This window comes from Bos javanicus, chromosome 1, assembly GCF_032452875.1.
Source record: "Bos javanicus breed banteng chromosome 1, ARS-OSU_banteng_1.0, whole genome shotgun sequence".
NCBI classification, from domain to species: domain Eukaryota; kingdom Metazoa; phylum Chordata; class Mammalia; order Artiodactyla; family Bovidae; genus Bos; species Bos javanicus.
The window spans coordinates 66,496,176-66,509,102 of record NC_083868.1 but is presented as its reverse complement, the minus strand read 5'-3'; the positions used below and the strand labels follow the sequence as shown (position 1 = coordinate 66,509,102).

General features: G+C 37.6%; 1 protein-coding gene and 1 pseudogene across 5 annotated transcripts in view; both read left to right on the top strand.

The window, feature by feature from the left end:
- The window catches only part of IQCB1 (IQ motif containing B1), a 45,294-nt gene extending 34,285 nt beyond the window's left edge, over nt 1-11,009 (top strand). For 4 of the 5 annotated variants that reach the window (XM_061403375.1, XM_061403642.1, XM_061403557.1 and 1 more), the window contains 3 exons: nt 7,870-8,001; nt 9,432-9,588; nt 10,425-11,009. In XM_061403375.1, the coding sequence (XP_061259359.1) occupies nt 7,870-8,001; nt 9,432-9,588; nt 10,425-10,654 (519 nt within the window). In that variant the 3' untranslated portion in view covers nt 10,655-11,009. Of the gene's footprint in view, nt 1-7,869; nt 8,006-9,431; nt 9,589-10,424 lie in introns of those variants that run through there. The other variant, XM_061403459.1, reaches the window with a different exon arrangement.
- LOC133239833 (pirin-like) lies at nt 756-4,150 on the top strand (annotated as a pseudogene).
- Nucleotides 11,010-12,927: the final 1,918 nt, after the last annotated feature.

Sequence of the window (12,927 nt, the reverse complement as noted above, 5' to 3'; positions counted from 1 at the left end):
ATACTAACTTCACCTCTTTTTACCTTTTACCCTGTGTAAACCGACTAATTTCAAATTACACATCCTTACTCATGTAGACAACTTAGGGTTTTCTGTAGTAGTATAGTATTGGAATTAAATTTGAAGGATTAGCTGCCTTTACCCTTTTAATGCTCCAGGATTTTCTTTTCTTGCTTTTACATCTCTTAAGAAACTCAAAGGGGGCCCCCAAGAGCATGGGAGTACCGGGCATCAATAGGACCAAGCAGGGTCTGTGCTGGTGGTCAGTTAGCAGAACACTGCCCTCCTTGGCTGGCTTTAGACTCCCAGGAGAGTCTCTGAGAGAGATGGCCAGAGATGCTTAACTGGTCCTCTGCAATTTGGTGCAAATGGCAGACAACTTTTCTTTTGCCGAGCACTGTGATCTGCTAAGCCTACAAATGCTCTCTTTTTATCCTTCAACATTGTGTCCTCCAAAGTTACCCTGTTAGTGCTCAGCCAGGAGCAGTCAGAGGGGTTGAAGCATGGGTCTGCAGGAGTATTGGCAGACCTGAGTTTTAAAATCTGGCTCCATTTTTACTGTTTGATGAATTTAAAGGTAGTAGACCAGGCGGAGAAGGCAATGGCAACCCACTCCAGTGTTCTTGCCTGGAGAACCCCAGGGACGGGGAGCCTGGTGGGCTGCCGTCTATGGGGTCGCACAGAGTTGGACACGACTGAAGCGACTTAGCAGCAGCAGCAGCAGCAGGCCAGGCGGATTTCTTGATCACCCGCACTGAGGTTTTGAAACAATATCTTACCTCCTGGAAGGAGGGTATAGCATAGCCCAGGAAGACTCCCATGGACATGTTGGTCAGTTGAACTCAGGAGGCCTGTACTGGATGATCTCAGGCTGGGGCATTGTGTATGAGGAGACGCCTTGCTCAGAGGAGCCAGTCCATGACCTTCAACTGTGGGTTAATTTGAGGACCTCACAGAAGATATTGGAGCCTTGCTACCAGGAACTGAAAAGCAGTGAAATCCCTAAACCCAGTAAGGATAATGTGACCATTGCTGTCATTTCTGGAGAAGCCCTGGAAGTCAAGTCAAAGATTTACATCTACACACCAACCTTATATTTGGACTTCAAATCGGACAAAGGAGCAAAGCATTCCCAGCCTATTCCTAAAGGGTGGACAAGCTCCCTTTGTACCATATCTGGAAATGTGTATACTGTACAGATAATATGCAACAAAAAACAGAACCTCATCACACAGCTGTGTTATGGGAAGGTGACAGTGTCCAGGTGGAGAATAAAGATCCTGAGAGAAGCCACTCCATCCTAATTCTTGAGGAGCCATTAAGAGAACCAGCTGTTCAGCATGGAAAAGTATACTTACCCTTAGAGAATCCAAAATGTGATGCTTTCTTGACTTGAAATTTTTGTAATCTTCTATTTATTGTCAGTGAGGTGCTGCTAATTTTCAAACATAACTTAGACCTTCATGAAAGGACACAGCCTCATACACTACAGAGATACCAAAACTATGACGAGATTTTTTTTTTATCAAGTCAGTTCAGTTCTTGACATTAGCCAATGCTATTTAATTGACAACTACAGTAAATCTTTAAAGTTCTTACCACAAGAATTCTGTAACTGGTATGGCGACAGATGTTAACTATACCTACTGTGACAGCCATTTCTGAATATGCACAAATATCAATATTATGTTGGACACCTGAAATTAATATAATATTGTATGTCAATAATATTGTACCTCAATTTTAAAAAATAAAGAAGATAAAAAGAACTAAAACTTCAAAAATGGTTGTGAAAGAGCCAAGCCTAAGAATATTTTGAATAAAGAGATTGTCATTCCTGATGACAGCTTGCAATGGGTGAGGGAGATATAATTGCATTTGTTTATCTGAAATTTGGTCTTTATAAATCATTCACAATCCTAGTTTAAAAACTTGTTTTATACTCCTTGGGAATCAGATGCTGGGAAAATAACTGTTTGCTGTTTACATGTGCCTGAGTTTGTTTGAAACTAAGAACTACAGAATGCATACCATTTTAGTGGTAGAGATTTCTCAGACCATTCTTGATTTTAGAAATGTGGAAAATGACTTTGAAAGAGCCAAAACCTGAAAATCAAATATTGGAAACGAGTGACAAGCACAAGGGCAGGTCTGACTGCCTTCTAGAATTTTCCATTTGTGGGATCCACCTATTCATATTCAATGCATCCAATTTCCAAAGCTGACTTTGCCAGTGCTTCTAAAGAATTCCACACTGATAAACATGGTTTTTACAGCAATGAATGTGAGATATTTCCTGGCACCAGCAAATAAACCTAATTATTGGTTCTTTTACAAAAAATAAGAAGCTCAGAAAGAAGGTGATGTTTGCTTGCATCTCCTCTCTAGAGCCAGAATGGTAGCTAATTCTTGCTACCTGATTATAGAAGAAAAGTTCCATGTATACATATCCATTGAAGACCAACTGCAAAAGCACTTACTGAAACAAACCATTGGCAGTTGAAAAAAATAAACATTTGGAGATAGATATAATCTCAGAGAGTCCTAAAATAACAAAGAATGAAGAAGAGACAGAGAAAGAGATGTCAAGGTGAACTTTGTCTGATCTAAGGGCAAAAATTCCCCTGTTCTGGAAACTTTTGAGTTCCCAGCATAGCATCATAAACCTGACTTGGTACTAAAAACAAGAGGCAGAGGAAGGATAGGAAACACAAGGAAGAAAAATCAAGAAAAGGGAAGAACAGAAGAAAAGGAGAAAAATCTCTCAAGAGGAGAATGAAAACACAGCTGAAGACTTGAGTACTATAGTAAAAACATAAGGAAAGTTTATATACTGATGTGAAAACCTCCAGCCCCTTTTTACTTCTCAGCTCTCAGTGCTGTTACCCTGGCTTAAATCCTGTTGAAAACATTTTCTTGAGGAAATCTGAACAGTCCAAGAGAATAGTTAAACTCACTTTGAGGTGCTCCAATGAAACAGCCCAGTTCAGTAGCCCTAAAAAGAAGTACATAGTAGATTAACCCTACCCTCCTGCTCAGCATTTCTAAACAGCTGAAAGTATCACTGGACATCTGAGGAAAGCTAATGCCAAACAAACAGAATAATACTACTCGGTGGAAACAGCTATTGCAGGCATAAGAAAACATTTTAAATGTATTATTTTCTCAGAGAGCTAAAAGAAAATAATACATGAAACAAAATCAAGATGCTGTATAACAGGGAACAAATATAATAAAATTTGCCAGAAAAAATAATACAAGATATAATAAAAGGGATAGGAAAGAAGGATTGGGAAATCTAGAGAGCAGGGCAAAAAGAAAAGAGAACCAGTCTAAGAGGTCAAATATCCAAACATGTGAAACAGAAGAAAAAAAAAACTGGAGAGAAAATAAAATAGTTTGATTTCCCAAAACCAAATACCATGTGGTTCAGTTCAAAAGGACTGAGCAACTGTCCAATACAACGACAGAAATACACTCACATTTATTTCACATTACTGTGAAATACACTGGGAGCAAAAGTACTCTTCAACAACATAATTGGAAGCTAAAAGGTATTAGAGTTAGGCTGACACATGTTTGAGGGAAAATGACTTCCAATTAGAATTCTGCATCCAACCAAACCATCAGTTAAAAATAAAGATAGACTATAAAGATATATTTATGCATCATAAATCTCTGAAACAAAGGAATAACTCAAGAAAGGAATCCAGAAAACACAAAGGAAAAATGAGAAGAGTCACCAAGATGGGATATCAGGATGACAGCTATACACCAAGCATAGAGAACGATTGATCCAGATTGGAGCAGGTCAAAAAGCTCCAGAATATATATCCAAGAAAATTAATTTGGTAGATTGCCTGATATGTTTTACTGTATGGTCAATTAGGGCAGAAGTTGTTATATATAATCAGTGATAAATACGTATAAAAATAATCAATAACAGAATTATTCATTCCTTGCTTATTTTTCTAATGTATTAAAATATGCAAGGAAGAAAAAAGTAATCATCACATACTATATGATCATAAAATAAATAGCCTTTATGTAGGCATAATGTCAGAGAAGGCAATGGCACCCCACTCCAGTACTCTTGCCTGGAAAATCCCATGGATGGAGGAGGCTGGTAGGCTGCAGTTCATGGGGTTACGAAGAGAGCGACTTCACCTTCACTTCTCACTTTCATGCATTGGAGAAGGAAATGGCAACCCACTCCAGTGTTCTTGCCTGGAGAATCCCAGGGACGGGGAGCCTGGTGGGCTGCCGTCTATGGGGTCGCACAGAGTCAGGCACGACTGAAGCGACTTAGTAGCAGGCATAATGTAAACACTGAACATTAACATAACTAAAATTATGATTTAATAATATTGAATATTTAGAGATATAGAAAGTATGTGTGAAAGAGAGCTAAGTCCTTACCTTTCATATAAGAAAGTCAATAGATAATACCGATTAGTGAAAAAAATCACAAAAATATAGATAGAAATAAATATCAGAAGAAAAACCTGAAAGAACTAAAGTTGAAACATAGTTTTGGCCACAGCAGTCAGAGCAGAAAAAGAAATAAAAGGAATCCAAATTGGAAAAGAAGTAAAACTCTCACTGTTTGCAGATGACATGATCCTCTACATAGAAAACCCTAAAGGCTCCACCAGAAAATTATTAGAACTAACCAATGATTATAGTAAAGTTGCAGGATATAAAATCAACACACAGAAATCCCTTGTGTTCCTATACACTAATAATGAGAAAACAGAAAGAGAAATTAAGGAAACAATTCCATTCACCATTGCAACAAAAAGAATAAAATACTTAGGAATATATCTACCTACAGACACTAAAGACCTATATATGAAAAACTATAAAACACTGGTGAAAGAAATCAAAGAGGACACTAATAAATGGAGAAATATACCATGTTCATGGATTGGAAGAATCAGTATAGTGAAAATGAGTATACTACCCAAAACAATTTATAGATTCAATGCAATCCCTATCAAGCTACCAACGGTATTCTTCACAGAGCTAGAACAAATAATTTCACAATTTGTATGGAAATAGAAAAAACCTTGAATAGCCAAAGCTATCTTGAGAAAGAAGAATGGAACTGGAGGAATCACCCTGCCTGACTTCAGGCTCTACTATAAAGCCGCAGTCATCAAGACAGTATGGTCCTGGCACAAAGACAGAAATATAGATCAATGGAACAAAATAGAAAGCCCATAGATAAGTCAACACACATATGGACACCTTATCTTTGACAAAGAGGCAAGAATATACAATGGAGAAAAGACAATCTCTTTAACAAGTGGTGCTGGGAAAACTGGTCAACCACTTGTAAAAGAATGAAACTAGAACACTTTCTAACACCGTACACAAAAATAAACTCAAAATGGATTAAAGATCTAAATGTAAGACCAGAAACTATAAAACTCCTAGAGGAGAACATAGGCAAAACACTCTCTGACATACATCACAGCAGGATCCTCTATGACCCACCTCCCAGAATATTGGAAATAAAAGCAAAAATAAACAAATGGGACCTAATTAAACTTAAAAGCTTCTGCACAACAAAGGAAACTATAAGCAAGGTGAAAAGACAGCCTTCAGAATGAGAGAAAATAATAGCCAATGAAGCAACTGACAAATAACTAATCTCAAAAATATACAAGCAACTCCTACAGCTCAATTCCAGAAAAATAAATGACCCAATCAAAAAATGGGCCAAAGAACTAAATAGACATTTCTCCAAAGACATAAAGATGGCTAACAAACACATGAAAAGATGCTCAACATCACTCATTATCAGAGAAATGCAAATCAAAACCACTATGAGGTACCATTTCACGCCAGTCAGAATGGCTGCAATCCAAAAGTCTACAAGTAATAAATGCTGGAGAGGATGTGGAGAAAAGGGAACCCTCTTACACTGTTGGTGGGAATGCAAACTAGTACAGCCACTATGGAGAACAGTGTGGAGATTCCTTAAAAAACTGGAAATAGAACTGCCTTAGGACCCAGCAATCCCACTGCTGGGCATACACACCGAGGAACCAGAATTGAAAGAGATACGTGTACCCCAATGTTCATCGCAGCACTGTTTATAATAGCCAGGACATGGAAGCAACCTAGATGTCCATCAGCAGACGAATGGATAAGAAAACTGTGGTACATATACACAATGGAGTATTACTCAGCCATTAAAAAGAATACATTTGAATCAGTTCTAATGAGGTGGATGAAACTGGAGCCGATTATACAGAGTGAAGTAAGCCAGAAAGAAAAACACCAATACAGTATACTAACGCATATATGTGGAATTTAGAAAGATGGTAATGATAACCCTGTATATGAGACAGCAAAAGAGACACTGATGTATAGAACAGTCTTTTGGACTCTGTGGGAGAGGGAGAGGGTGGGATGATTTGGGAGAATGCCATTGAAATATGTATAATATATATGAAACGAGTCGCCAGTCCAGATTCGATGCACAATACTGGATGCTTGGGGCTGGGGCACTGGGACGACCCAGAGGGATGGTATGGGGAGGGAGGAGGGAGGAGGGTTCAGGATGGGGAACACATGTATGCCTGTGGCGGATTCATTTCGATATATGGCAGAACCAATACAATATTGTAAAGTTTAAAAAAAAACGAAAACTAAAGTTGATGTCTTTGAGCAGAGAGGACAGGATAACTCGGCAGAGAGCTGTAAATTTTTAACAGTTCTTCTAAAACTGATACTTTAAACAATAGAGTTACATCAACAAATTTTTGGAAAACATCAAATTGTAAAATATATTAGGTTGCAGGTCATGCAGTTTTCTTGCAGCTCTTCAGCTCTATAGTTGTAGCACAAAAGAAATTGACAGGATGGAAACAAATGAGCATGACTGTGTTTCAGTAAACATTTGTAGACACTGAATTTTGAATTTCCCTTAATTTTCACATGTCATAAAATAATTCTTTTCCTTTTGAACTTCATAATCATATAAAATATAAAAGGGCTTCTCTGGTGACTCAAACAGTAAAGAATCTGCCTGCAGTGCAGGCGACCTTGGTTCAATCCCTGGGTCAGAAAGATCCCCTGGAGAAGGGAATAGGTACCCATTCCAGTATTCTTGCCTGGAGAAGTCCATGGACAGAGGAGCCTGGCAGGCTACAGTCTATGGGATCGCAAAGAATCGGACACAACTGAGCAACTAACACTTGAACTTCACTTTCAAAATGTAAAAATATCATTCTTCTCCACCTACTCAAAAACAGATAGCAGCTGGATTTGATCTGTAGGCCATAATTTTCCAACTTTTGCCTTTAATAATGTGAACATAGAACAAAGGAGAAGAGTGAAAAAAATTGGACAAAATAATTTGTCTCCAAATCTTGCCTGTTACAAGATTTCTTATCTGGAGTTCATTCTGAAGAACAAAAGGAAGCACATTTGTTTACCAAACTTTTTCTAATACGGTGTCTCCTTGATCTTTACTATCTTTTGGCTAAGTAGAATTGGGGGTCCTTGTTTTCTGTAGACATAGAACCTGTCTTATGGAGATTGAGTGACTTGCCCAAAATCAAACAGGTTTATAAGGGACTAGAACTTAGACTAGAACTCAGAGCTGGTTCCCTGTTTATTTCTCTTTATTGCCTTCTGTAAAAATAATACATGAATATATCCTTATAAAATATTAAAACACTACAAAAGATTAAAAAGTTATTGTCCTCTGTCACATCTGTCATCTCTCCCTCTATACACACTATGAGTTAACAACTATTACAGTGTTGTCCCTACTATATATTGTTGTAGAAAGAAAATAGTTCTATCAGTCAGGGAAGAAAAATCACAAGTTTTTGTTTTTTTTTCCCCCCCCAGACTCTTAAATTCCTAGCAAAATGCCGTAAGAAAAAGAAACTATTTGCTCCTTGGCCTGGACTCAGAGAACTCACTGATGCACGCAGAATTGAACTGAAACAACAAGTGGATGACTATATGAGAAGACATCCAGTGTGTAGGCTTTTGTGTTACATTATTGCAGTGTGTGATACTCACCAACAAATAAGCATCTCAGTTGTATGTGTACATTTGTTATTGGCATAAGGTAATGTAATGGCTTTATTGTAGCCTTACCATGGCATTACCTTGACTTTACTATGGCTTTGGAGTCTTATAATTGCGTGGACCATAAAGGTAAAGTCAATAGTAAAGGACACTTCACTTCAACTTAGTGGTTTTCCATACTGCATCAGCAAGACTGTTGGTACATCCTTATCAACATTAATTATTTTCACATCCTAATGAACGTGAAGTGGTATTGTGATTTGGGTTTATTTACATTCTCTAATAATTAGTGATTTTTAACATCTCTTTTGTGTTTATTGCTTATTTGTATATCCTTTTTTAGAGAAATTTCCATTGAAGTCCTTTACCCATTTTTAATCAGGTTTTTTTTTTTTTTTTTTAGTGTTGAATTTTAGGAATTCTCTGTGTATTCTGGATATTAATTCCTTATCAGATATATGATTTGCAGATATTTTCTTCCATTCTGTGGGCTGCCTTTTTACTCTATTGATAGTGTCCTTTGATGCACAAAACTTTTTCATTTTGATGAAGTACAATTTGTCTAATTTTTGTTGTTGTCTATACCTTCACAGTGTCATATTAAAGAAATCATTGCCAAATCTAATATCATAAAGCTTTTCCTCTATCTTGTCTTCTAAGAGTTTTGTAATTTTAGCCCTTATTGTTTAGGGCTTTAATTTCTATTTTTTATTAATGCACTGTGCATGATTCTGATGCATTCTTCTATTTAAAAAAGAACTACTGCTTTAGCCATGCTCTAGTACAGCTGTTACTCTGTGCCTGACAAGTGAGATGTTGGTTAGAACAAGGCAGCATCCATGATCCAGGAACTGGAATACCTGAGAAAACTGTAGTGTTAGAAACTTTATCAGTTTCAGTGTTGAGGCTATGTCATCCGTGTTCTAAATATTAATAATTAGGTCAGTTCCCTTTAAAGTAGCTAACTAGCCAGAAGAATATGATCCTTTGAATGATTCTGTCCCTTGTTCTGTGAAATTAGAAGCTATATTATGGCTTAGGTAAGTTTGAGAGAAGGAATAAGATAAGAAGTAAGGCAGTTTCTCAGGTGGGGTTCAGAACAAAGGGATTGGTCCTGTTACTCCTCCAGGCCAGTGTCTTTACCAAACTATTTGTAATTTTCACTGTGATTCCTCAATCTTACCTCTTCTCCCAGAATATTACACTATGTGAAGAAGTGAGGTGTAGGAGTATATCAAAAAGAATCTTGCCCACTTGCATGTTCAATGAAATCTGCTTTTAACTACTGAACCCACATGCAGCAACTACTGAAAGTGAAACATACTTTGATACATGTGTCCTTTGTGTGACAATTTTCTTCTGTCCTTTGTTCCCAGGGCTCTCAGATATCAGATGTGACCAGCAGGGAGCTCCATTCCCAAGCACAAGAACAACTGCAACGCTACTTCATGGGCAGGGCTCTAGAAGAGAGATCTCAACAGCACAGGGAGGCATTGATGGCTCAGATCAGCACCAACATTGAACAGTTGATGAGTATGTGCTCATTCCATTTTTGTTTCCTAAAAGGAACACCCTATGCAAGATTTTGGTGACAGCCATAATCTTCAGAAGGAAAGTAGCATTTAGTGGTCTGTTAGCCCATTTCCTATATTTCTACTTCTGCATCATATCAGCACACAATGTTTTCAACTGATGCATATCCCGTAACCTTCCTGACTGCTTCCCCTCAGCCTTTCTATCATTCATATGTACCAACTCTGACAAAGTTATTAATTTCAAAGATGCTGAGCCCTACTAGCCAGACTCTGTTATAGAGTAAGAAAAGCTTCTTAAGCCTACTTTAAAAGTAGATAATGACAGTATTTTATGGTGCTATTTTATATTTTTAATGAATTGTTTCCACAAAAATTAATTCACCTGCTTCTCACAACTGCTGGTGCATTAAATGAGAGATTCCATCCATGAAGCCAGTGTTTCAGACAAGTTCTGAAACACTTTTATTACTTGTGGAGCAGAAAGGGTCAGGATCTTCTGTTCAGTGCCATTTACTTGTAAATTCTGTATTTTTGAATGGATGGGTGTCTAGAACTGAGCCTCTCATCTGTAAGAATTCTGCTATTTGTTTTTAAGTTCCTACTCTTAAATAAACCATCTAAAAAAATCTACCTCTTTATTCTTTCCCTATAAACACAGAAGGATGGGCTATATCTTGTGAATAGTCACATGCCAACTACAGCTGGCAAGAATAGACTCAGAGTTAGAATCTAGTTTCTGCTGCTGTTGTAGAGTTCCAGCTCTGCAGTTTCTGAGTTTCCGTTTGTTTGGTACAGAACTCTTCCACTCACCTGTTACATTTTTTGTTACTACAGAAGCACCAAGTCTGAAGGAGGCAGAAGGAAAAGATCCTGAACTCTTCCTGAGTAGATCCAGGCCTGTGGCAGCCAAAGCCAAGCAGGCCCATCTTACCACCCTGAAACATATACAAGCACCCTGGTGGAAGAAGCTTGGGGAAGAAGCAGGAGATGATATTGACATCCCAAAGGATGAACTTAGTGTAGAATTAGGAACTTTATTCATTGGTGGAACAAAACCACCTTAAAAGAGTTAACTGGAGGAATGATATATCTATATTTAAAGAGATTATATTGGTTCTACCTCTTACATGCTAGTAGACTAGTGTTATCCTCAACTCATGGCTTTCCAGAGGTTCTTCTCAAACAGGACTTGAAGGAAGTAGGCAAAGAGTTATTTTCTACCTCAATTTCAATTCTTTTTCCACACCTCCATCCTTGGTCACACATACAAATTGGTATGGCTTTTATTATGAAACTAAACTCAGCATTGTATTCTGTTATTAATATATATTTGAAATGTGATATTTCTTTTTTTGTTTCTGTTGTTTTCCAACTAAAGGTGTTTTCTCAATAAATATTTTCAACAATTGTTCTGAAAAACTTGTCAGGTTTACTTCAACTTTTCACATTTATTGATTTTTCTATTAAATAGGCTTCCCAGATAGTGCAGTGGTAAAGAATCTGCCTGCAATATAGGAGACACTGGAAGCACAGGTTCAATCCCTGGGTCAGGAAGATCCCCTAGAGGAGGAAATGGCAACCCACTCCACTTTTCTTGCCTGGAAAATCCCATTAACAGAGGAGCTTAGAGGGCTGTAGTCCATGGGATCTCAAAGAAGCAGACATGACTTAGCAAATGTGCATGCACTCACAGGAAATGTACTCTTGGAATTTATTAAGCTGAGAGAAAGAAATGGTCAATAGAAAAACAATTAACTATTTTCTACCAGTGTTTGAATTCAGCTTCTTTCTTCTTATTTCTAAAAGTGTGTGTGAAGTCTCTCAGTCGTGTCTGACTCTTTGTGACCCCATGGACTGTAGCACGCCAGGCTCCTCTGTCCATGGGATTCTCTAGGCAAGAATACTGGAGTGGGTTGCCATTTCCTTCTCCAGGGGATCTTCCCAACCCAGGGATCCAACCCGGGTCTCCTGCATTGCAGGCAGACGCTTTATCCTCTGAGCCACCAGGGAAGCCATTTCTAAAAGTAACTACATTTAAATGTAATTTCTAAAAGTAACTACATTTAAAAAGTGCACTTGGGATTCAATGCCAGAAAATTTCTGCTAATAAAACTGCATTCTTTCTATTAAACTAAGAGAACAATATAACTTACTATTTCCATTTTGGTCTTGTCTCCTAGGAGTCTCAAAACTAAAATAATGTTTAATTTCTGCTATGATTCTTAATGTCTACATGATTATTAGGTTCTAGCCTAATAATTTTAAATTTTGCTATTATCTCTGTGTTTTAATACCAAAAGCCACCTCTATTTGTGTTTTGATAATACAGAATTTACGTTAAAATCAATTAAATCATTGACTCCATATCATAAGGAACCTGGAGTGTGCTTTTTCTATAAATGAATAGAAATACCAATACTATAATGTAAATCCCTCTGAAGTTTAGTAAAATTCTAGTCAAAAATCTAATGTAACTTTTATTCATAATTTAGAAAATGAGTAAAATTCATTTGTAAAAATAAGCAGATGAGAGTTCTGATTTCACTTAGAATATAAAAAGTTCCATGAGAACGTTTCTTCCATCTTAACAACAAAAAATTGCAAAGTAATCTATGAAAATCATTTTTCTTGAGCCTATCAGATAGTTGAGGCCTCAAGATAAATCAGTGGGACTCAGTATCTATGAAATAAACCATTTTATCTTTGAGAGCACAAGAGACAAAAGTGGCTGGACAAAACTAAAATTTTAACAGATTCTTAAAGGTGAAGTATGAGTTGCATGTCAGAATATCTAGGAACTTTAGAAGTTAGAGCTCTACCAAATACAAGAAAGTTTGGGAGCAGGGCAGGAGACCTGAAGAGATAACCTTTGTGTCATAGGCAAACAGGAGATGACAGGCTGCTACTGGGTGACATGCCCAAAGCCTCACCTACTTTCCCAGACCCTTTTCTTAAAGGTCTTAGGCTGCTAAAGCAGGGGCAGCAAGCCCTCTCACATCTAAGGCTCAGACAAAATTCCATTGCATCTAAGGAAGAAACAGAAAACCTAGCTATCTGTGCTGGGGACGGGGTGATAGGAAATAGTCTACCATGATACAGGTAGAGTCCAGTGTTACTAAGGGAAGTATGGAAATTAAAACCCTATCTTCTGGGAGGGAGGCAGAAAATGACATTGGGCCCAGAAATCCTACATCCACACAAAGCAGATGTCTGGTAAGCTAATGAAAAGGAGCAAACTCCTGCTAAAAATCAACCACAGATATGAAGCAGTTTGACTACCATGGCATAAGAAAGCCCTATCTCCAACCCCAGGAAGAAGAAACTTGGCCTAAAATTT